At 40.8% G+C, this 26,146-nt stretch overlaps 2 protein-coding genes across 2 annotated transcripts in view; one reads left to right on the plus strand and one right to left on the minus strand.

The window, feature by feature from the left end:
- Nucleotides 1–11,291, plus strand: part of LOC118411186 (neurogenic locus notch homolog protein 1-like) — a 19,268-nt gene extending 7,977 nt beyond the window's left edge. Inside the window, exons 5-11 of the mRNA XM_035813264.1 lie at nucleotides 1,481–1,849; nucleotides 5,856–5,981; nucleotides 8,039–8,176; nucleotides 8,340–8,477; nucleotides 8,633–8,776; nucleotides 10,835–10,972; nucleotides 11,128–11,291. Coding sequence (XP_035669157.1) covers nucleotides 1,481–1,849; nucleotides 5,856–5,981; nucleotides 8,039–8,176; nucleotides 8,340–8,477; nucleotides 8,633–8,776; nucleotides 10,835–10,972; nucleotides 11,128–11,291 — 1,217 coding nt within the window. The remainder of the gene's footprint in view (nucleotides 1–1,480; nucleotides 1,850–5,855; nucleotides 5,982–8,038; nucleotides 8,177–8,339; nucleotides 8,478–8,632; nucleotides 8,777–10,834; nucleotides 10,973–11,127) is intronic.
- A 14,791-nt stretch (nucleotides 11,292–26,082) lies between these two features.
- Nucleotides 26,083–26,146, minus strand: part of LOC118411187 — a 4,644-nt gene continuing 4,580 nt past the window's right edge. Inside the window, exon 4 of the mRNA XM_035813266.1 lies at nucleotides 26,083–26,141. Within this exon, the coding sequence (XP_035669159.1) occupies nucleotides 26,083–26,141 (59 nt within the window). The remainder of the gene's footprint in view (nucleotides 26,142–26,146) is intronic.

Raw genomic sequence — 26,146 nt, forward strand, 5'->3', positions numbered from 1 at the left:
TGAATTTCATGATAGGACTTTCAAACTTGGTCCCATATATAGATGAGAAAGAGAGAAAATATGAATGCATATTATTTATGCAAATGACGGCTCATTTACATAACTAATGACAAAATATGAACGTGTGACGGGATCGTCATGATTTTTGGTATGTTGGTAGCCAAAGGGAAGACTTACATGATGGAATTCTAATTATGCAAATCGACAGCTAATTTGCATAATAAATGAGGAAAGTGTGTAAATCCACTGCATTCCTTTATAGGACTGTCAAACTTGTCACATTTGTAGCTTAGAAAGAAAGAAATATCAATACATATTAATTATGCAGATGATGATCTCATTTTCATAATTAATGGAAAATATGAACGTGTTGACGGAGCGTCATGATTTTTGGTATGTAGATAGCCTAAGTAAAAAATTACATAATGAGATACTAGTTATGCAAATTAACAGCTAATTTGCATAATTAACAAGGAAAGTTGGTAAATCCACTGCATTCCGTGATAGCACTTTCAAACTTGTCACATATGTAACTGAGAAAGATGGCAGAGAGACATGTTTGAGTCCGCTAAACGTCTTTTCTTGAACTGCAGGAGCCGGTTTAGTTTCCTACTTTGAAAGAGAATAAGTCAAGAAGGGATGAAAGGATCATCATGATTTTTGGTAGCTTAATAGGTTAAGTGATGCTTGATACAATCTAATATCAGTATGTAAATAGGGATCGGATGTGTATAAGCAATGGCGAAATGTTATGAACCAACTCCAGGCATATAAAATAAAATGTAATGAGTAACACATTTATGTCTACAGACATCATTCTACATAACAAACCTGGTTTATTTGGCAAAGGTATGTGTTCGTGGAACTCTAGTTTTATTCTTTCTTCAAATCAGATTTGGTAGGAGAAGAAGAACAAGGAGATGAGACGCGATAAAAACAATATATTTCAATCTATGTTTGGATTGAAATATAACTACGAATGCAATATATTTCACAATACCTGTGGCATGGCTGAAATATAACAACATTTCACTCCGTACCATACCTAGGTATGGTGGAGTGAAAGCTTAGACGTACTGAAGTGTTAATTTTTTATGTAACAGTAGTAGTATTTGGTTTATTGATAAAAACATGTATCAAATCGGCTTTGCAGTAAAACTGAATTATGCCGAGATTTACAATCAACAAATCAACAGTAATACCAGAGCAAAGTTATCAATACGATATGAAATTGTTCACGGGATTACAATATGTGCAAATAACGTACAAGTTCAATGACGTTTAGTGTACGGGTAGTCTTTTGTATATATTAGCAGACCGGAGACAAAATTTTAATTTGGACTTCCTAGCGGGAGCCTGGTGTACCGGGCAGAAGCTTCGAATCTCTTGTTCCGGTCATGACATGCTCATAATTTTGAATTCTAGATATTTTTGGTGAGGTATAATATGCTCAATACCTTGTTTTTACTGCAAACTCCAGCCTGCTCGCCCAGCGACTACATTGAACTGAATGAGGCATGGCGGAACGTCCAACAGGTCAACGATGGTAACCAAAATATGTGTGACCGTGGGTTTGCTGGAGAGTGGTACCGCTTCACGGGTGCTGCGGGAAATGCCATGCCGACACAGGCACCACCCAGCAACTACAGGTGCGGTACCGACGCCCCGATGTGGATGAACGGGCAACATCCCACCCTTGCTGACGGTGAAGTCTCCCGCCAGGTGTGTGCGTCCTGGAGCGGTAACCCCTGTTTCAGGCAAACAACAATCCAGGTGCGGGCCTGCAGCGGCGGCTACTTCGTGTATAAACTCCCCATAGTTCCTGCGTGCAGCCTGGTCTACTGTGGCGGTAAGTGATCAACAGTTTCACAACTTCGATCTAGAGATATTCATGGCCCAAAATAAGAGTATAGTACTTAGCTATATCCTAAGGCCACAACAAGTAAATTTAATGGAAGACATCCTCTGCAAACTGCAAAAATAATGAGGTAGGGCGAAAAAAAAACAAGACGGGTAAAAAAAAACAAGATGGCAAATTTTCAAAATAGACACCATAAACGTTGTAACAAGAATTGAACTGACAAACTATGGCATCACGACCAACAAGGCATTCATTCCTATATTAAAGAAATGCACTTAGTGTAGTGTAGTAAAAGTGACACCAGTGTGGTAAACTGGTATCACTAACCATGTTGGCATCTACATGTACACTCATGACTTCCATATTGGTGCCACTCTTACAACTATCCAGTAAGTTTCACTTCTGCAACTACAGTCAATGCTACCTATCTAGTGCCAATTCTATATACAATTATTTGGTTACAACAGAACTCATTTACCAATTTTTGTCTATCTGACCATCCATGAAGAAGAAAGAAAATCTTTTTTTTTTCTGAAATCAGCCGAAAATTAATGAGCGCGCGGATGTCATCCATAAAATTTACTTGCTGTGGCCTAATAATAATAAGAAGGGTCGCTCCTGAAATTTAAACCAGTGTTTATGATACACTGATCAAATTGTATCAGTTTCTATCAGTTGCTGCAACATAATAGTAAACAGTTTCACTTGATTGTTGCTCACAGTCAGCTGTATCTAGTAATGTGCACTCTCACTTCAAAATGACTTTAAGGGATTATTTGTTTATTTTGAGACCAAAAACGTACATTTTTGCCTTCTTGTGTCTTGACATTGAAAACGACTTGAAATTCGGGATAGGGGCGCCTAGGTCCATGCCCACTACTAAAAAAATGCACAAAATTCTTCACATCATACTTGCCATCGTCCCCCTGTGTGATTACTGCAGCCACGTGCCAGCTCCTTCCGCGCTTTTTAGATAAGTCTGTCATCTGCTCTCTGGATTTTAATGAAAGGAATTAATGTTTCATGGCCCAGTCCATGACAACTAGAGCTAATTGTTTATCTTCCTGTTGCAAAGAAGACTGGCAAGATCCTGGTAAACTCCTCCTAGCAAATTGGACTTCCAACTGTAAGTGGCTGAATGTAATTGTTCAAGTCGAAGCATAGTCAACTCGAGTGTTCCTCTGTGTTTTGTACTTTAGAAAGACTACTGTCTATCTCAGCACATCCTCCAGATACAATCTCAATTATTAATCTCATGCCTAGGGTTGTTTGTGAGTCAGTTCTTACAGTTGACGTTGCTTACCACCGTTCCTATAAGCCCTTGGGCCACACACTGGTGCATACATGTATTAAGCGGGGGGCCAGTCTACTGTTTGTGTTATTGTTAGTGTGTGTAATGCTATCACACTCTTTCCTAAATGTTGCGTGGTAGGGAGATAAGGCATTGTGTCCAACTTTTTTTAAAGTTACTTTGTTATGACACTGTCAGGAATCAAACTCACAACCTACCAAGGTGGATACTCCATCGGCCTTCGCACTGGTAGTATACTGATCCTACTTTATCAAGCAATGTACACAAACCTAATAAGATTTTCCTTTTGTTATTCACATTGCGTTTGTTAATTGGTCTTTCTAAATAAATTGTTTATATAAAAAAGCTCTGTTACCATGTAACTTGTAATTTAAATACCATGCAGACCCATGTGCAAACTTTTTTTTTTTAGATCCCATATACTGTTTCATTCTAACGTTAGTAGATGTTTGTCGGAGATCATATTTGGCAATCTTTGGCAGTTCAGTCTTTGGTAATATGTTGTATTTAACACAGTTTTGTATACATGGTATCACATTTCTAGTGCCCTGATAACCCCCATGCAGATCCGTGTGAGTTTGGATCCATGTGTCCTGTGTAATCACATTTCTGGTGTCCTGATAACCCCCATGCAGAGCCCTTTTCATTGTGTTCAACATAGCAGTAGATATACGCGGCGATTTAATAAGGTACCTACTTAGCGACATTAGGGAGGAACAATAAAATATGTCAAATCAGCATAATTCTTTTCAAGTATCCTTATATCCCCCATGCAGAGCCCCAATTAATATTTCCAACCAACCAATCAATCAATCAAACAATTAAAGTATATAAGTTATGCATGGTTTACGAGATGGCATGAGCAGAATGTGCCAGAAATCTTGACTCTGAACTGTTGTATTTTGCTTGAAACATGACTGAATACCCCTTTAGCAACGGCCTTAACAACAGTTTTGCTAACAGATTCTGAAAAAAATGACGTTAGAAAACAGTATTCCTGCATCTATTTAACAATAAACATAACAACTTTTCTCCTTAGACTTCTACTGAGATAACCAAAGCAAAATACATCGGAAAAGTTTGTTCTGCATAGCAGTTTTGTTGTGGAGTATGATCCAAAACCTCCTTAGCAACGGCCTTAGCAACGGCCTTAGCGACGATATTGGCAATAGAATATGGCAGATGTGTCAACATTCACACATTCATATCTCCGGATCGCATTGGCGGATTTTGATGATTTAAAGGTTGATATGGAGGGTATGATTTGGACGGTAGGTCTAACTCATCAGGCAAGGCCCCGTAGGTCTGCTCTAAGGATGACCGGAAGGGCCGACGGGGGTCTTTTATGAGCGCAGCGGGGTGCCATTATCTGGTGGATCGGTGCCTTTGAATTGACTCGAGTGCCAGTTTCGTTGATTTTGGTAGTCTCTACCAGACTCCGGATCGCTGGAAAATCGTAGAAATGGAACAACTTATAGAGAGGAATATAATCGGCCAGGGAACAGCTCGCGATCCTAGGTAGATCGCGTGCTGTTCCCTGGCCGGTTTATTCCTCTGGCCGGCTTACTCCTCTATTTGTTCCATTTCTACGATTTTCCAGCGATCCGGAGTCTGGTAGAGACTAGATTTTGGCACCACTGTACTGCATTTCCTCTTTGTTGCAAAACAACAACAACAACAATTCCGAGGCCGATTGCCCATGCTAAGATTTCTAATTCTAACTGATCATAATGTTTATACAAGATCTTTTGAACAGACTGTTTTTACAAACTGGGCCGATACGTTTCAACTAACAGATCACTAACTTCTTGAATCTTCTTAACTCTTAGGTGGTACATAAAGGAGCAGTTGGGCGTAGCCGTCAAACCATACGTGAATGGTAGTGAAATTCGGTGCTTTCAGTTGTAAATTAGTTAATCGGCAGAATAGCAGTGGCACGCGAGGGGAGTGGGGAGTTTTTCACAGCTTTTGTTTTGACTAAACAGTAGATGATAAATATGACACAGAATAACTTTGCGCAAAGCTTTGTATCGCTTACAACGCATATTGTAACAACAACAGTCTACAAATATTTAACCCATACAAGAGCGACGTGGAATTAAAAAGACAGCTTTTGTCTTGACCGCGTACGAAGTCCGTGGTTTATGACAAGACAAGCATATGCATGTACATGCAATACTTAAAATATTTGAGAAGTGTTTGCATGCTAAATGCATATTTTGGAAACACGTGGAAACCTATATGTTGTGATATGTTGTAATTTTTTCACATAAAATCACATTATTAGCTAGGACACCGGCAAATGTGAAATTATGTGAAACACGTTCACATAAAATAACATTTTGATCTGTTATGTGAAAATATGTGATTTCAACTTCACATAATTTCACATTCGCCTCCGTCCAGTTTGCAGAATAAAACCGTTTCACATCCCTTCACATTTTAACACATTTTACATTCACATTTTTTGGGTCACGTTTTTGGGTTGTGCGATTTCACATAATCGATTCACATTTTTCGAAGGGTCACATTATTTCACATAGAAAAACATTTGACGATTCACATTTTGAAAATAAATCACATTTTGGGTTTCACGTTTTTCTAAAGGAAGTCACATTATATCACATTTTCTTGGCATCGTGCACTAAATTCACATAATTTTCACATTTATGCACCATGTAGTGTGCTCGCCCAACCCGTGCCACGCCCAGGCCACCTGCACAGATATCACCCCTTCACTGGACGCAACTTGTACCTGTAACACAGGATATACAGGAGATGGTCGCGCTGATGGAACTGGATGTTCAGGTATTGTGGCAAAAACATGATGCTGGGATCTTGTTTTTGGCAATGTCTATGGGCTCCTTTAGTACGGTGATTTGATCATGTTCTATCTTTAACTTTGCCAGAATGGCTAAGGTTATGTTTTGGGCTTGTGGGTCTGTCTGTGTGTGTGTTAACAGTATAACTCAAGAAGCCTTGGATGGATCCCGATAATATTTGGTAGGTGGGTAGGGGTCGGGAAAACAAAAGTCAAGTTCGATTATGGGCCGCCTAGCGGCTTGCTAAGGTACTGCAGCAGAATCTCAATTTTTGATATCTCGTCTTCTGGACATGCTGTGGTTATGATTTTTGAGTGGTAGATAGCCCTTGGTAGCCCTTGATAGCCCTTAAGTGCTGTAAGTTTGGACCCCCTAGCGGCTTGTTTGGAACTGCAGTCGCCGACTTCCTTTCAAAATTTGGACGAGAATAACTCGAGAACGTGTAGATGGATCGTCATGATTATTGGTATGTAGATAGCCCAAGTAACAATGTACAAAATAGAATACTAATCATGCAAATCAGTAACTAATTTGCATAATTAATGAGGAAAGTTTATAAATCCACTGCATTTCATGATAGGACTTTCAAACTTGTCACATATATAGATGAGAAAGAGAGAAATATGAATGCATATTAATTATGCAAATGACGGCTCATGTACATAACTAATGACAAAATATGAACGTGTTGACGGATCGTCATGATTTTTGCCATGTAGGTAGCCAAAGGGAAGACTTACATGATGGAATTCTAATTATGCAAATCGACAGCTAATTTGCATAATAAATGAGGAAAGTGTGTAAATCCACTGCATTCCTTTATAGGACTTTCAAACTTGTCACATTTGTAGCTGAGAAAGAAAGAAATATCAATACATATTAATTATGCAGATGATGATCTCATTTGCATAATTAATGGAAAATATGAACGTGTTGACGGAGCGTCATGATTTTTGGTATGTAGATAGCCTAAGTAAAAAATTACATAATGAGATACTAGTTATGCAAATTAACAGCTAATTTGCATAATTAACAAGGAAAGTTGGTAAATCCACTGCATTCCGTGATAGCACTTTCAAAGTTGTCACATTTGTAACTGAGAAAGATGGCAGAGAGACATGTTTGAGTCCGCTAAACGTCTTTTCTTGAACTGCAGGAGCCGGTTTAGTTTCCTACTTTGAAAGAGAATAAGTCAAGAAGGGATGAAAGGATCATCATGATTTTTGGTAGCTTAATAGGTTAAGTGATGCTTGATACAATTTAATATCAGTATGTAAATAGGGATCGGATGTGTATAAGCAATGGCGAAATGTTATGAACCAACTCCAGGCATATAAAATAAAATGTAATGAGTAACACATTTATGTCTACAGACATCAATCTACACAACAAACCTGGTTTATTTGGCAAAGGAATGTGTTCGTGGAACTCTAGTTTTATTCTTTCTTCAAATCAGATTTGGTAGGAGAAGAAGAACAAGGAGATGAGACGCGACAAAAACAATATATTTCAATCTATGTTTGGATTGAAATATAACTACGAATGCAATATATTTCACAATACCTGTGGCATGGCTGAAATATAACAACATTTCACTCCGTACCATACCTAGGTATGGTGGAGTGAAAGCTTAGACGTACTGAAGTGTTCATTTTTTATGTAACAGTAGTAGTATTTGGTTTATTGATAAAAACATGTATCAAATCGGCTTTGCAGTAAAACTGAATTATGCCGAGATTTACAATCAACAAATCAACAGTAATACCAGAGCAAAGTTATCAATACGATATGAAATTGTTCACGGGATTACAATATGTGCAAATAACGTACAAGTTCAATGACGTTTAGTGTACGGGTAGTCTTTTGTATATATTAGCAGACCGAAGACAAAATTTTAATTTGGACTTCCTAGCGGGAGCCTGGTGTACCGGGCAGAAGCTTCGAATCTCTTGTTCCGGTCATGACATGCTCATAATTTTGAATTCTAGATATTTTTGGTGAGATATAATATGCTCAATACCTTGTTTTTACTGCAAACTCCAGACATCAACGCCTGCTCGCCCAACCCGTGCCACGCCCAGGCCACCTGCACAGATAACCCCGCCCCTTCACTGGACGCAACTTGTACCTGTAACACAGGATATACAGGAGATGGTCGCGCTGACGGAACTGGATGTTCAGGTATTGTGGCAAAAACATGATGCTGGGATCTTGTTTATGACAATGTCTATGGGCTCCTTTAGTACGGTGATTTGATCATGTTCTATCTTTTTATTCTTTCTTCAAATCATGTTTTTATCATACGTCTTTATTCTATTTCAATTGTTTTTACTGCAAACTCCAGACATCAACGCCTGCTCGCCCAACCCGTGCCACGCCCAGGCCACCTGCACAGATAACCCCGCCCCTTCACTGGACGCAACTTGTACCTGTAACACAGGATATACAGGAGATGGTCGCGCTGACGGAACTGGATGTTCAGGTATTGTGGCAAAAACATGATGCTGGGATCTTGTTTATGACAATGTCTATGGGCTCCTTTAGTACGGTGATTTGATCATGTTCTATCTTTTTATTCTTTCTTCAAATCATGTTTTTATCATACGTCTTTATTCTATTTCAATTGTCCTTGTCCAGACACCAATGTCTGCTCGAACTCGCCCAACCCGTGCCACGCCCAGGCCACCTGCACAGATAACCCCGCCCCTTCACTGGACGCAACTTGTACCTGTAACACAGGATATACAGGAGATGGTCGCGCTGACGGAACTGGATGTTCAGGTATTGTGGCAAAAACATGATGCTGGGATCTTGTTTTTGGCAATGTCTATGGGCTCCTTTAGTACGGTGATTTGATCATGTTCTATCTTTACCTTTGCCAGAATGGCTAAGGTTATGTTTTGGGCTTATGGGTCTGTCTGTGTGTGTGTTAACAGTATAACTCAAGAAGCCTTGGATGGATCCCGATAATATTTAGTAGGTGGGTAGGGGTCGGGAAAACGAAGGTCAAGTTCGATTATGGGCCCCCTAGCGGCTTGCTAAGGTACTGCAGCAGAATCTCAATTTTTGATATCTCGTCTTCTGGACATGCTGTGGTTATGATTTTTGAGTGGTAGATAGCCCTTGGTAGCCCTTGATAGCCCTTAAGTGCTGTAAGTTTGGACCCCCTAGCGGCTTGTTTGGAACTGCAGTCGCCGACTTCCTTTCAAAATTTGGACGAGAATAACTCGAGAACGTGTAGATGGATCGTCATGATTTTTGGTATGTAGATAGCCCAAGTAACAATGTACAAAATAGAATACTAATTATGCAAATCAGTAACTAATTTGTATAATTAATGAGGAAAGTTTATAAATACACTGAATTTCATGATAGGACTTTCAAACTTGTCACATATATAGATGAGAAAGAGAGAAATATGAATGCATATTAATTATGCAAATGACGGCCTCATTTACATAACTAATGACAAACTATGAACGTGTTGACGGATCGTCATGATTTTTGGTATGTAGGTAGCCAAAGGGAAGACTTACATGATGGAATTCTAATTATGCAAATCGACAGCTAATTTGCATAATAAATGAGGAAAGTGTGTAAATCCACTGCATTCCTTTATAGGACTTTCAAACTTGTCACATTTGTAGCTGAGAAAGAAAGAAATATCAATACATATTAATTATGCAGATGATGATCTCATTTGCATAATTAATGGAAAATATGAACGTGTTGACGGAGCGTCATGATTTTTGGTATGTAGATAGCCTAAGTAAAAAATTACATAATGAGATACTAGTTATGCAAATTAACAGCTAATTTGCATAATTAACAAGGAAAGTTGGTAAATCCACTGCATTCCGTGATAGCACTTTCAAACTTGTCACATATGTAACTGAGAAAGATGGCAGAGAGACATGTTTGAGTCCGCTAAACGTCTTTTCTTGAACTGCAGGAGCCGGTTTAGTTTCCTACTTTGAAAGAGAATAAGTCAAGAAGGGATGAAAGGATCATCATGATTTTTGGTAGCTTAATAGGTTAAGTGATGCTTGATACAATTTAATATTAGTATGTAAATAGGGTTCGGATGTGTATAAGCAATGGCGAAATGTTATGAACCAACTCCAGGCATATAAAATAAAATGTAATGAGTAACACATTTATGTCTACAGACATCATTCAACATAACAAACCTGGTTTAATTGGCAAAGGTATGTGTTCGTGGAACTCTAGTTTTATTCTTTCTTCAAATCAGATTTGGTAGGAGAAGAAGAACAAGGAGATGAGACGCGACAAAAACAATATATTTCAATCTATGTTTGGATTGAAATATAACTACGAATGCAATATATTTCACAATACCTGTGGCATGGCTGAAATATAACAACATTTCACTCCGTACCATACCTAGGTATGGTGGAGTGAAAGCTTAGACGTACTGAAGTGTTCATCTTTTATGTAACAGTAGTAGTATTTGGTTTATTGATAAAAACATGTATCAAATCGGCTTTGCAGTAAAACTGAATTATGCCGAGATTTACAATCAACAAATCAACAGTAATACCAGAGCAAAGTTATCAATATGATATGAAATTGTTCACGGGATTACAATATGTGCAAATAACGTACAAATTCAATGACGTTTAGTGTACGGGTAGTCTTTTGTATATATTAGCAGAACGGAGACAAAATTTTAATTTGGACTTCCTAGCGGGAGCCTGGTGTACCGGGCAGAAGCTTCGAATCTCTTGTTCCGGTCATGACATGCTCATAATTTTGAATTCTAGATATTTTTGGTGAGATATAATATGCTCAATACCTTGTTTTTACTGCAAACTCCAGACATCAACGCCTGCTCGCCCAACCCGTGCCACGCCCAGGCCACCTGCACAGATAACCCCGCCCCTTCACTGGACGCAACTTGTACCTGTAACACAGGATATACAGGAGATGGTCGCGCTGATGGAACTGGATGTTCAGGTATTGTGTCAAAAACATGATGCTGGGATATTGTTTATGACAATGTCTATGGGCTCCTTTAGTACGGTGATTTGATCATGTTCTATCTTTTTATTCTTTCTTCAAATCATGTTTTTATCATACGTCTTTATTCTATTTCAATTGTCCTTGTCCAGACACCAATGTCTGCTCGAACTCGCCCAACCCGTGCCACGCCCAGGCCACCTGCACAGATAACCCCGCCCCTTCACTGGACGCAACTTGTACCTGTAACACAGGATATACCGGAGATGGTCGCGCTGACGGAACTGGATGTTCAGGTATTGTGGCAAAAACATGATGCTGGGATCTTGTTTTTGGCAATGTCTATGGGCTCCTTTAGTACGGTGATTTGATCATGTTCTATCTTTACCTTTGCCAGAATGGCTAAGGTTATGTTTTTTGGGCTTATGGGTCTGTCTGTGTGTGTGTTAACAGTATAACTCAAGAAGCCTTGGATGGATCCCGATAATATTTAGTAGGTGGGTAGGGGTCGGGAAAACGAAGGTCAAGTTCGATTATGGGCCCCCTAGCGGCTTGCTAAGGTACTGCAGCAGAATCTCAATTTTTGATATCTCGTCTTCTGGACATGCTGTGGTTATGATTTTTGAGTGGTAGATAGCCCTTGGTAGCCCTTGATAGCCCTTAAGTGCTGTAAGTTTGGACCCCCTAGCGGCTTGTTTGGAACTGCAGTCGCCGACTTCCTTTCAAAATTTGGACGAGAATAACTCGAGAACGTGTAGATGGATCGTCATGATTTTTGGTATGTAGATAGCCCAAGTAACAATGTACAAAATAGAATACTAATTATGCAAATCAGTAACTAATTTGCATAATTAATGAGGAAAGTTTATAAATCCACTGAATTTCATGATAGGACTTTCAAACTTGTCACATATATAGATGAGAAAGAGAGAAATATGAATGCATATTAATTATGCAAATGACGGCCTCATTTACATAACTAATGACAAAATATGAACGTGTTGACGGATCGTCATGATTTTTGGTATGTAGGTAGCCATAGGGAAGACTTACATGATGGAATTCTAATTATGCAAATCGACAGCTAATTTGCATAATAAATGAGGAAAGTGTGTAAATCCACTGCATTCCTTTATAGGACTTTCAAACTTGTCACATTTGTAGCTGAGAAAGAAAGAAATATCAATACATATTAATTATGCAGATGATGATCTCATTTGCATAATTAATGGAAAATATGAACGTGTTGACGGAGCGTCATGATTTTTGGTATGTAGATAGCCTAAGTAAAAAATTACATAATGAGATACTAGTTATGCAAATTAACAGCTAATTTGCATAATTAACAAGGAAAGTTGGTAAATCCACTGCATTCCGTGATAGCACTTTCAAACTTGTCACATATGTAACTGAGAAAGATGGCAGAGAGACATGTTTGAGTCCGCTAAACGTCTTTTCTTGAACTGCAGGAGCCGGTTTAGTTTCCTACTTTGAAAGAGAATAAGTCAAGAAGGGATGAAAGGATCATCATGATTTTTGGTAGCTTAATAGGTTAAGTGATGCTTGATACAATTTAATATTAGTATGTAAATAGGGATCGGATGTGTATAAGCAATGGCGAAATGTTATGAACCAACTCCAGGCATATAAAATAAAGTGTAATGAGTAACACATTTATGACTACAAACATCATTCAACATAACAAACCTGGTTTAATTGGCAAAGGTATGTGTTCGTGGAACTCTAGTTTTATTCTTTCTTCAAATCAGATTTGGTAGGAGAAGAAGAACAAGGAGATGAGACGCGACAAAAACAATATATTTCAATCTATGTTTGGATTAAAATATAACTACGAATGCAATATATTTCACAATACCTGTGGCATGGCTGAAATATAACAACTATTCCAAATGAGGCACATGATTGCTTCTGTCCGGGTTTCGCGTCGTTAAGAGGCGACACCTGGTCGGGAGCAGTCCACGTGCTCTCATTAACCACCTGTACATCCTCACCTGTGCATAGAACCTTTTATACGCCCTGCGCCTTTCATTCCCATATGTTGGCCGAGCTACGCCGGAGAGGTCGGGCTTGGTGCTGGTTCGCCTGAGTTCATCGTTTTGGCTAGCTGTGCCCGCCTGCCCTCCCACCCCGCTTCCCGCTTGCCTGCTCGTACGTCCTGCCGGCTCTTTTCAACCCATTCTGCCCGCGTTAGGCGAGGAACTCTACAGGGCCAAGAACTTCAGGAACGCACAGGATTTTGGAGCACACATTTGTGAGGTGACATTAGGAGCGTTTGATTTTTCTTTTTCCCTAGTTTGTGCGGTTTTGCCATGTTGACTTCCGTTCGTAAATTGTTCTCGTTTGGTTGACAGTAGTAGTTTCACGAAGTGAGTGGTATTTTCACAGCCGTGCAGGCCGGTATGTTATTTCGGTGATAAATGTTTTCGCATTACTTAGTTTGATATGTTAATTTGGTGATTGGCATGCTCGAAGCTTTGGAGTTAAACACGTTTTCGGGGTAATTAGCTCGTATGATGCAGTCGTTTCGGATATTGGCGAATGGTTTGCTCGCAGTGCTATGGTTTTAATGTTATGGGACCACAGAGACACATATAAGAAGAGGAAGACATGTGAATTTGGCGAATGGTTTGCTCGCAGTGTTTGGGTTTGATATGGTGGCTGGCCCCACATGTGAATTTGGCGAACTTTGTGCTCGTAGTCTTTGGGTTTGATATATGGTGGCCACAGAAACACAAAGAAGTAGTAGTAGTAGTAGTAGGCATCCTTCCATCTTTGCAGATAATGGAAGTGTTTTTGTTTGATAGGGTGGCCACAGAAAAAAAAAAAGAAGAAGAAAAAGAAGACATGTGAATTTGACGAATTTGTGCTCGTAATCTTTTGGTTGGACATGGTAACCACAGAAACGCAAAGAAGAAGGAGAAAACTTGTGATTTTGGCGAATGGTGTGCTCGCAAAGTTATGGTTTGACTTGGTGCCTGCCAGAACACAAAGAAGAAGAAGACGTGTGAATTTTTATTGGCGCAGATTGTTTTTTGATTTTGGCAAATGCAGTGCTCGCGCCGTTATGATTTGGCATGTGTTTTCGGCAGTTCGACTTCGCATCTTTTACGTAAAACTTGATTTGGATATTGGCCGAGGGTTTGATTGAAATTTTCATGGTGCAGATTGGCGTGTAAATTTGGCGAAGGGTGTGCTCGCAGTGTTATGAATGATTGCAACCGTTAGTTGCATTTTTTGTCGCGCTGGGCTAAGTCGTATCACCTGGCAACATCCATATACTGGTAACGTTGGTAACTTATTCATTTACATTTTTTGTGTGCATTTTTGCGTCTAATCTATACTCAAGTACATGAGGATCCATCCTCTCAGTCTTGCTACGGGCACCGGGGTCACTAAGAACCCTTGACGTTGGTCTGCCCCTAACCAGGGGTTGGTGTTCCGTCCCCGGGCTGACCTTGGTTGGATTGCGATGTGTCGTTTCTAGTAGTAGTCCGGTTAAGCTGCATTGTCATTTTCGTTTGTTTTCTCGTTGGTCGTGCAGACCTACCTGGTGTCTGGTGACAAGTGGCGTCTGTGTTTGGGAGTTTTTAGGGATGTTAAGTTGAATGTTTGGCAGCTCAATCGTAAAGGTCAGCCTTGGGACGGCTCCAACCTTTGCTCTAATTCGTGCAGGAGGTCGATTAAATATACTTTAAGTTGGATAGAATCTTTGCTGTCAGAGAGTAGACAAAGAGTTTGTGTTGATGAAAAAGATCAGAATGTGTCCACACTATGAAATACACAGTGATAAGCTGGAAAAAGGACACCCCGAGATAGTTAATGTACCGCAATGTTACTTGTACCCTAATGGAGTTTACGCAGCAGGAAAAGCACTTGGGCATCACCATTGACAGGGAACTGAGTTTCAGTAAGCACATATCTTACATATGTATTAAGACAAATAAGATTGCAGGACTCATTGGAGAACATTTTGCATTTATAGACAAGGTGGTGTTCTTTCTCCTATATAAGTCAATAAGTCCCTGGTATTCAACTAGTCAAGAGTACGAGGCTCCAACATGGTCATCCTATACATTGAAGCAGGTCCTGGAACTTGAAAAGATCCGAAAGAGCCTAAGAGAGTCCTCGGCCCTAGTAGGTTAACCGTTGAAGAGAGTTTGAAGGCTCTGAAATCACCAACATTGGTCTTTAGGAGAATCAGAGGAGATCTCATAAACACTATATGTCATTTTGAGCTAATTAAGAACACTCGAACAACACTGTTTCCGGATTAAGAAAAAAGCGCCGATCGAGAAGTAATAGAAGGACACACTTCTTCTGTATCAGGGTTATCTCGTGGTGGAATAAGCTACCAAAATCTGTGGTGACATCTCCAAGCGTAAACTGTTCTGAAGAGAGACTGGATAACCACTTGAGGCAACACAGGTCACACTACATCTTAAAAGCCCTGGATAATCTGCAGTTATCAGGGATGACAGTGTTTTGAGAATGAGTGAGTGGCCTAAATAGGAACAGGGGTTCCTACCTTTGCCAGAAGAATTCTATTCTACTCTAATAAATTGTTGGGGTTTCAGTCAAACAGGTGCCAGGTAGCAGTCGTAGGTGGCACTACTAGTGATTGTCTTTCATTGCAGACGGCGTCCTACAAGGGGCCGTGCTCGGACTGTTATATTTCATATTGTACATAGATGACATGCCAAGCTACTTAACCACTGAAGGTCAGATAGTACTCTTCAAAGTCGGTTACAAGAAATGTTGTTTTGAATACTGATTGCAACAGTACTGAGAGGTGGCTGGATGGAATAGACTGACAACTAATGTACCTAGATACGAGTCAAGAAACAGAAGTTTTGAATTTTGTGTTTTCTGCTAGATATCGGGTAGTGGTTTCATTTTTTAATGAATGAATGATTGTAGTCATTTATTGTACATTGTTGGTTAAACGAGCCAAGTACAGGTCGCAACAAGACATAACATGGATTGGTATACTATAATAGTATCACAAATCTACTCTACACAGAAGTTCGGCTTCTTCTCGCGTCTTGGTGATTGTGAAACTGTAGGACTGTATTGGTTTAGCTATGGTTGGTTTGTCAAAGCATATGAGGATTATAAACTTGTCAGTGCTATTCATGTGTCTAAAGTGAGGGAAGCTACTTTCTTTATAAAAAGATAGCGCATTTCTATCTTGTCATACATATCACAATCAACAGTGAAGTGCACGTCATCTTCTACCATGTTTGAAGTACAAAAATGGGCAGACTCTTAAATGAATCATTGCAGGTCCCTACGGTCAAACTCGCATCCGGCCGTAGAAAAAAAAAATCTTCTTACATAGGTGTATTTGTTTGGAGGGAATTGCAAGCTGTGGTTAGAGTGGCCACAACTCACCACTCATTTAAGAAACTTCTGAATCCGACTTTTAATCCATAGGCCCTGTTTTACGATTCGGTGCGGATAACAACTGTGAGAAGTGGTATGATTGTGTTTCTTGCAGGGTGGACTTGTCTTGGTTAGGTATACTAGTATAAAAATAGTGTTTAAACTCTATATATGCGTGTACCCAGGGTCTCCCTGGTAAGCAGTGTTTATCCACCCTGATTATGAATACAAATATAGATAAGTTGATTCAGTGTTTGAGGAGCGCGTGCCGTTGCAGGTTCAGGTGTTTAGAATCTTTGGGACACTTAAGGTATGGAATCAGACGTTTGGTTATGAGTATCATCCGAATCTAGGGAGAATGGTCCTGGGAGCGCTTGGCCCTAAGGAGGACGAAGAAATCTTCGTTCTCGTTTTTTACTGCCATTGGCATTTACTAAAGAAGCTAAGTCTCTGCGTAAAACGGTGCATGTTACGGTCGGTTTACCGGCATCGGTTGAAGTTAAGCTGAGCAAGGGGAAGTAAGAGGAATTCCTTGGCTGTGCAGTTCTTGAGAACCCCTTCAGGCTTTAGAAGCGGGATGGGTGCGTGGTATTGGAGTTGCAACTCTAATCGATCTTTGGCAAAGCAGTGCAACAAAATTTTTCGGTTCTGTCTTAGTTCTCCATAATAATTTTAAGGTGACCATTTGTGTATTCGTGGCCTCGTCCTTCCTCTCAATCCTGTTTCGAACTTCGCCGGGTTACTAACAACCCTCTACTTACGTAGGCCCTTAACCAAGGGTTGAGGTTCGTCTCAGGGCTGACCTTGGTTGGCTCGAGTGTTGTCGCTGTTTATGGTTACAGTTTTCAAGAGAGTTAAGGTTTCCTCTCTTGCTATCTAGCAGTTCGGTGAGCGGAAACTTGCTAGACGCGATTGGTCTTTTCCTGACTGGGAATATCAAGATCCGTTCGACCCTGAGTCGGCGGCGCAGCGGGCGCAACAGCGACAACTCCGATTTGTCGACTTCCGAGGTGAGCCGTGGGATGATTCCAACCCTAGTGCTCCAGGTGTGCAGGATATCGCGTCGGGGTCTGTGCAAGCGAGTCCAGCTATGGTCAAGTTTACAGACCCTAATTCTTTTATAGCAGGCCAATTAGGCCATCATACTGCGGAGTGGAAATTGATTTTGGCCGACCATCCAGATAAGGATATGCTCTTAGAGTGGGTGAATAAAGGGGTAGACGTGTACAAGTTCATTACTCCATTTAAAGGCAAGTTTCGGGGAAATCGAATTAAGGTAGACTTTCCTGAGCCGCAAGTGTTTGTTAACAACATGTATTGTAAATCTTTTGTGAAGTTTATTGCTTCCTTTCCATTATTGGATAGGCTGGAAACGGGCGCAATCTAAATTTTGGGGGAAGGTAGGTGAAGGCGCACCACCCTACCTAATAATGCTCTTAACGGTGGATCCGGCTAAGCCTCGTTTGTGTTGTGATCAGAGATATCTGAATTCATTCATTATAAGGATTGCCCGTTTGTCTTAGATAAGTTGGTCGACGTTACCAAGTATGTTAGGCCAAACACGTTTCAAACGAAGTGCGATGATAAGTCGAGCTACGACCACATCTCGATACATCCAGAATCTAGGACGCTGCTTGGTTTTCAGTGGGTGGGCTTCTGGTTTGTTTGTAATAATCTTCCTTCTGGGTTCAAATCGTCGGCCATGATTTATAACACGTTAGGTTTGGCCGCGACAAGGAGAGTACTGTCAGTAACAAGATCAAACGCAGCGCTAAATTTGTATATTCAACTCCAACAAGCTCCCCTCTTTCCATGACTGACAGCCAGTCATCTCTCATATTAACCAAGGCAGATGTGGTCGAGCGATTAGGATGGTAAGCGGGTTATGCAGTTGACACAATATCGTTTAAGTTATAATAGCGCAAAATCATGAACAACTCTTTCGAACACTTTGCTCGCACCTCAACACTGAAAGTAGCCTGGTTGGCCGGCTGTTTTTTCCAGTCAGTCGCGTTCTGGAATTCTTAGGGAGGGGGCGTACTTTTGTGTCTCTCCATTGACTGGGGAAAAGGCCGGGGATTAGTGACTGATTGACAATGGGGTGCACAGGTGCGGTTATATACAAATATGGCAATCTCATTAATCTGTTTTCCATATGGTCCACAGCGCATGATGCTGGTATAGGTATGTCAGTCAGCAGCCCCAGAATGCCATCTCTACTAATTGTCTTGAATTAATTTCAGACGGCATTCTTTATGTGACATAAGTGAATGAAGAATTTTATGGCACATTTTTGCCCCACTGGGCTAAGTACAGGTCATATGGTAACGGTTATATATATATGCAGCAATGGAAACAATCACACACGTCTACATATGCAGATATGCATCTAATCTATTCTAGTACATTCGATTTCCTCTTGCTTCTTGGTAATTGCATAAATGTAGCTAGCTGTATGGTTAATTAGGGTTGGTTTATCAAAAGCTGTCAGGAATAAAAGTTCTCCTTGTCCTTCAAGTGTATGAAGTGGGGATATTTACTTGACACATAGTCAAATAGGATGCTCCTATTGCTATCATACAACGGACATTCCACAGTAAATTGTACTTCATCTTCTACTTTACCTAAACTAAAAAAAAAAGGCAGTTTCTTTGCTCTAGAGGACTGTGGTTATTTCTTCCTGATTAGATTCGTAATTTGTGACGACTGATTCTTAGTTTTGTGATTTTAGATCCGTGGCATAAATTGGTAATCTTAAGATATTCTTCTTCGTTATAAGATTGTTTTGATAATCGGTATGTTCGTAGTTTATTTTTCGTAGTCGCAGCTCTTTTATTGTTGTGGATTTCAGATAGAAAGGTCGGGAAATAAATATCCTTTCAGCCCTGATAGATTAGTGAAATAATTTGAGGTGTACTTGAGACTGTTGACTTGGCGTTTTTGCCAGACGAAAGCATAGCCACATTTTCTCCAGAGAGTTGCGTACACCAGAAGCCCAACATTTAGCACCAGATGCTTCTAAATCCATTTGGCACAAGAGAGCTTCTGCTTGAAGGTTGTCAGCTGGCACGTTCTTACAAAGTCGAATGGAATATGTGATGGTATTTAGGTAGGCCTCCAGATATATTATGTTGTTCAATTCAGTTCAGTCACAGTTGGATTGGAAGATCAATATCTGTTCTGTAAGTTTTGTTTTTGTCAATATAGTACTAGTTGTTGGTAAAGTAATTGGCAATGTCAGATGGTTTGGAATGGAATTTTGCCATCAACTTCCACTCAGGATGGGGATTGGGTATTACAGCGACCCGGTGACTGCAAAAACTGCAAGAGAAGATCCATATGAAAGGCAGGGTATCACCCCGGGCAGACAGTGCCCATGTTCGTAGGAAAAGTGACTTCATAACGACTTTTCGTTGGGATTGTAAGCAGAATTGTTTGGGTTCTCCTAGACAAGAGGTGCTCTCGTCAGTGCGTGGGCAAACCGTTATAATTAACTTTGGTGAGGGTTAACGGAAGCTCAACCTGGCGTTTGTTGAACGCAGGACGTGAAAGATAGGTACTGTGATGCGTCGTTTTTTCCGCCCACAAGTGTGATAAAACCAAAAAAAAAAGAAGTTTGGACGGTGGCTTTGTCTCATGAGTGAGAACTAGTACATATGCACAATCCGAGAGAGTGTTGTCGGTGAAGATATCAGTAAGACGAGTTTAAATGTAGTGCTAGACAGGGAGGCGATGACGTGCTTTTGTGGACAGCGAAAGGAAATAAAGACAACTTCGGAGTCTGCGATAATAGCTGGTTTAGGTATGGGAAAGTGTTGAGGTTTGGGGAAAGTAATGAGGTGTGGGGAAAAGGTTTGAGGTTTGAGGAAAGGTGAAAGGTGTCATCTATCCGCGAACGTAAAGATCCCCTTTAATGTTACCTTTACGTTGGCACTTATATGTACTTATATGCACTCCTCACGTGCCTTTCCGCAACTATTAGACGCTTAAAGGCGTCGTTAATGACAGTTTTTCGTAACCTATACGGGAGGAAAGTATGCGTTTATTAAGACCTTTCTGCACCCTTTCCGCAACTTAACGACATCTATCCGTGAACGTAAAGATTCCCTTTAATGCACTTATATGTACGTTTCGGCACTCCTTCACGTGCCTTTCCGCAACTATTAGACGCTTAAAGGCGTCGTTAATGACAGTTTTTCGTAACCTATACGGGCGGAAAGCACGCGTTTCTTAAGACCTTTCCGTGATCTTTTGACCACATTTACAGTCGATTTCCGTCACGATTTCCCCACGTTTATGTGTCGTTTACACACCCTGAAAGGCACGCGAAGAAGTGCAGAAACGTACTTATCCGAACGCTTTCCGTGATCTTTCCTTGGACTATAGTTGTCATTTATTTTTAGTAAAGGCGGCGTAAGTTTAAACCTTTCTGCATCTTTAGGTAGGCTTTATGTGTTTTTTGTGGCTTAAATTGGAACTTTTGCATCGGGTATGCGTGTCTTATTTGGTGTGAATCATACCTACACCGGTATCTATGGCTTTGCCGTCTAAACTATCTTGTGAGTCCAATTGTGGACTTGGATTGGTCGACCGAGGGAACAATCGGTGTACAATATCCATGCACGAATCTCCGCTACATTTAAGTCCACAATTTGGAGTCCAGTGTCGGGCGATACGCCTGGAAAGACATCATTTCAAGCAGCATAGTTCCATCTGGCCATCACATTAGGAAAAATCCGCTGAGATTCCCGAAGACGGGTACTGTTTTGTGATGAACAGGCCGTGCTCTCCATATCTCCGCCAACTTATGCTGGTCAAGATGACACAGTCTTGAATTCACCCTGAGTTGTGCCCCTTTGAAGACTCTCCAACATACTCCGTTTCTGGCAAGCCTTGAGTGTCCTATGGTTATGTCCGTTCCGTCCTGTAGTTCCGTTCGAATCCATTTGCGGCAAAGCCACGCCGATAATCCGTGTGTTGAAACGGATCCAAGGCTCCTTCTTGACTTGTCCCGAAACAGACGCCCTGCAAACTGGTTTCTTCTATAAATTATGGTATATTCGTTAGGTTTAAAAAACCCACCTTTGTCTGTCATTGGATAACGCCCTATCACATGACTGGCCTCTTCTGGGAGCTGCTAATTAGAAATTCAATGCCGCGTTGTTCGTTATTCATAGTTGACGGCGAATAAATTTGAATTTGAAAAACACCATCCCCTTTGTACGCTGTTTAGCCAATGTTAAGCTAAACACAACTGTTACCACACTAGAAAATACCAGCCTTTCTGGGAGAACGTGATTATTGCTTGTAGATAATAAATGTTCTTCCAGATGATAAGAAAGTTTTTTTGTACAATTATATAAACAGCAAACCCGCTATATTCCCATGATACGTTACCGCGTAGTGAGGACGCTATGTCGTCGGGATGCCAAGCTGCAAGGCACAGCCACCCGCGAGCGACATACTGCACAGGCCGCCCAGTACTAGTCCTCTTACCCTGAACGGGAACATGCCGTAATTATGACCACCAATCTTCGGGGGCATGTACCCAGTCCTCCCGGCGACTGTTGTTTCCTTTCAACAAGGAGGTTAAATATTTAATTTCCTTGCTTTCAACGCTACCTCTCCAACATCTTTTTCTGTAACTATCAATCTCCACCTCTGTAAAGAAAGTTCAGAGAGTTTTCTGAAAAGTAAGCTCAAAGGCAAAGGTAACGGAACGATATCGGTAACATACGATACTACTGGAAAAAGTAAACGCTACCTTTCCGACATCTTTCTTGCACCTGTACATAGCATCTTTTTGTGTAAAGTGAGCTCAATGGTAACGTAAAGACATTGGAAATATACCATATGTTCCATGAGGATATTTTGATTTTCCTGGTTTCGTCAAACACGCTAACACAGAATGAGTTATTCAGGCGAGGTCGCTACTTTAGTGAGAGGCGCATGTGGTATATTGAGTGGAAAATACTCGTAATTTGGTAAAAGCAATGCCTCTTTTAAGAATAATAATTAACGCTACCTTTCCGTTTGCACCTAGTACCTATACATTCCAAAAATTGTATCTGCTATATGTAAGTTTTAACCAGGAGCAAATGTTGCTTATCTTGGTTAAACTCAACACGTTAACACAGCAGGGGCTATTCAGGCGAAGCTGCTGCGTTAGTGAGGGCGCATGTGGTATATTGAGCGGAAAATAATGCCTCTTCTTCAAATAATGATTAACGCTACCTTTCCGACATCTTTTTTCCACCTATACATAAAAGGGGGGAGGTTTGCTTAAACCTCCCCCTTTTATGTAAAGTCAGCTCAAATGTAACGGAAAGACATCGGAAAGATTGTATCTGTTATATGTAACTTTCACAAAGGAGATTTGCTTTTCTTGGTTAAACTTAACACGCAAACACTATTCATTTGAAGCCGCTGCTTAAGTGAACGGCGCATGTGGTATATTGAGCGGAAAATACTCTTAATTTGGTAAAAGCAATGCCTCTTCTTCAAGTAATGATTAACGCTACCTTTCCGACATCTTTTTTCCGCCTATACATAAAAGGGGGGAGGTTTGCTTAAACCTCCCCCCTTTTATGTAAAGTCAGCTCAAATGTAACGGAAAGATATCGGAAAGATTGTATCTGTTATATGTAGCTTTCACACAGGATATTTACTTTTCTTGGTTAAACTAAACACGCAAACACAGCAGGAGCTATTCATTTGAAGCCGCTGCTTTATTGAACGGCGCATGTGGTATATTGAGTGGAAAATACTCTTAATTTGGTAAAAGCAATGCCTCTTCTTAGAAATAAACGCTACCATACCTATACATAAAAGGGGGAGGTCTCCATAGACCTATACTGATAAGAGTATGTAAAATGAGATCAATTGTAACGGAAGGGCAATGAAAATATATCATCTCCTATTGGTAATTTCCACCTTAGAGAACCACGAAAATAAAAAAAAAGGCGAAGGTTAACTGATTGTATGTGAACGTATGGTCGGTTCAAAGCCTGTAGATGTTTTCTGTACATAAGCAATACCCGTTTCATATACGGCGCATATAAGGATGCTTAAAGGTTATGTAAAGATATTACATGTATTTAATCTGCCTTAACGAATACGGAAAGGTTACGGAAATGTAAAACCATGGTTTCCGTTGTCTTTACGATACCGTAAACTCTGCGGAAATATTTTCCCACCTTTAGGCTACATTTAAGTATCTCGGAAAGTATGCTTAAATATTCGTTTTCGTGCTGTGCTGGTTTAGGTATGGGAAAGTGTTGAGGTTTGGGGAAAGTAATGAGGTGTGGGGAAAAGGTTTGAGGTTTGAGGAAAGGTGAAAGGTGTGGAAGTCAAGACGTGGGTAAGATTCGGAAAGCTTTACGTGATGAAACAAGCCCGAGATGGTGCGCATGGAGGTGGGACCACGGAGGACTTTTTTGCCCATACCTTAACCTTCTTCCGGAGATTCGCCTGGGGTCACTGCGGATAGGGTACTATTCCAAATGAGGCACATGATTGCTTCTGACCGGGTTTCGCGTCGTTAAGAGGCGACACCTGGTCGGGAGCAGTCCACGTGCTCTCATTAACCACCTGTACATCCTCACCTGTGCATAGAACCTTTTATACGCCCTGCGCCTTTCATTCCCATATGTTGGCCGAGCTACGCCGGAGAGGTCGGACGGAGGTAGCTGGGGAGCTTTATAGAAGTTGAGGGACATGGACGGAAGTGACTTGAGGGTGTATGATTTTAAGTGGATGGTATAAAGATATGAAGAGGGTATGGAAAGACAGGCCTATGAAGCTGGGAACTAAATTGAATCCATAATGCGTCTGAACTTTGTGAGGTTTCGTACGGTTTAGAAACTTGTCAAGCGACATCAAGAGCTTGACACCATCCTGGAGATGGTAACAACACATCTTGAACTAGGAACATGGAGAGGGGTCTATTGTTGCGTTCGTCAAGCGCGGGAGAGGTGGCTAGGCCTGGTATACTTCTACCGCGGATGGCTTTGAACTCGGTTCCAAAAGGGAAAAGAGATAGGGCGGCAAATGATCTAGAATGTCTGGCGGGGTTTGGATGAAGTAAGATTCTTTTGGTAAGACACTGGATAGCGGGAATTGGAAAGCTGTGGTAGCCCGCTTTGGAGGTAGCTGGGATGCGGCGAAGAAGAAGAAGATGTTGGATGAGTTTAGGGCAGCCCACCGAACATTCGCTAATCCAGCCGCGGACAAGAAGATTGGTGTAGCTTTTGTCAGACCGTCCCCGTTGCCGTGGATGTGTTGCACAAGAGACGTGGGACGTTTGGGGAAGTAAGGGCACTAAAACACCCGCCCTCCCGCCCTTTTTTCCATTCTCTGCTCGTAGACCGTTCAGTGACCCTTCGGTCGACACTCCGGACTTTTTTGCCCATACCTTAACCTTCTTCCGGAGATTCGCCTGGGGTCACTGCGGATAGGGTACTATTCCTAGGAGAGGAAAATAAGAATACATTGATCATCATCTCAGGTTGTAAGTTTACTCCTCTTGGTGGTACATCTTGCAGACATTGACTTGCTGCTGGTGATTGTATGTCAATGAACACACAAAACAATAATAAGAACTAGTTTCAAAATGAATGTTACGTTCTAGTCTACAAAAATAATAATAAGTCGAACTGTTCTTGTTTGTTAGAAAAACATTAGAAGTTAAACCGTAATTAATAAGAAGTTAATGACTGATACATAAACAATTAGTTTACACACTTGTTTACAAGAACAATGTAAAGTTCTAGTTTACCATCAAAGTTACGTTCTAGCTAAAATGTAAAGTTCTAGTTTTTTAGAAAACTATCAAACAAGATTTATGATCATAGAAGTTAAAAGATTGGAAATCAAATTGAACACGGAACGCTTCCAACAAAATACATGTAGTAACATTTTAGAAACTAAATCCTATTACACAACAACCAACTGAACTATTCGTGTGGAACCAACTTACCTGAATAGCTGAACAAGATGCTGGGTCAAAGTTGAACTGTAACTTTGAACACAAAAAAATGGACTTGGCCAAATTTCCAACAGTCCAACTCAAGTCTTTGTCCAGGAATGAGCCATCCACCGTTTTTGTGACGTCACGTTATGCAGATAGAACATGACTCGGTAAACAGTAGATCATAACTAACAGTCAAACAAACCCAAACTTCTGGAGAAAACATAAAAGCTGTTGCCTTCACATCAAAACTGAAGTGACTTTATTGACAACGTGCTAATTACTAGTATAAGTCATCTGAATTGTCTGATTCACTGTCCCACCTGGCTCGCAGAACTGCCTATTGTAATCTTCACACCTGTGAGATTTCCCCTAGACGGTGTGAGTCCGCATGTGTTTCTTAAGATTTCCAAGCTGACTGAACTGCCTGCTGCACTCCTCACAACTGTAAGGTTTCTCCCCTGTGTGAGTCCGCATGTGTTTCTTAAGATTTCGCAGATCACTGAACTGCTTGCTGCAATCCTCACAACTGTAGGGTTTCTCACCTGTGTGAGTCCGCATGTGGATTTTCAGCGCACCCAGCTGACAAAACTGCTTGCTACACTCCTCACACGTATAGGGTTTCTCACATGTGTGAGTCCGCACGTGTCTTTTCAGAGCAACCAGCTCGCTGAACTGCTTGCTGCACTCCTCACACTTGAAGGGCTTCTCCCCTGTGGAGTCCGCATGTGAATCTTCAGATGACCAGGTTGACTGAACTGCTTGCTGCATTCGTCACACGTGTAGGTCTATCACCTGTG

Source organism: Branchiostoma floridae, chromosome 3 (genome assembly GCF_000003815.2).
Source record: "Branchiostoma floridae strain S238N-H82 chromosome 3, Bfl_VNyyK, whole genome shotgun sequence".
Lineage (NCBI taxonomy): Eukaryota > Metazoa > Chordata > Leptocardii > Amphioxiformes > Branchiostomatidae > Branchiostoma > Branchiostoma floridae.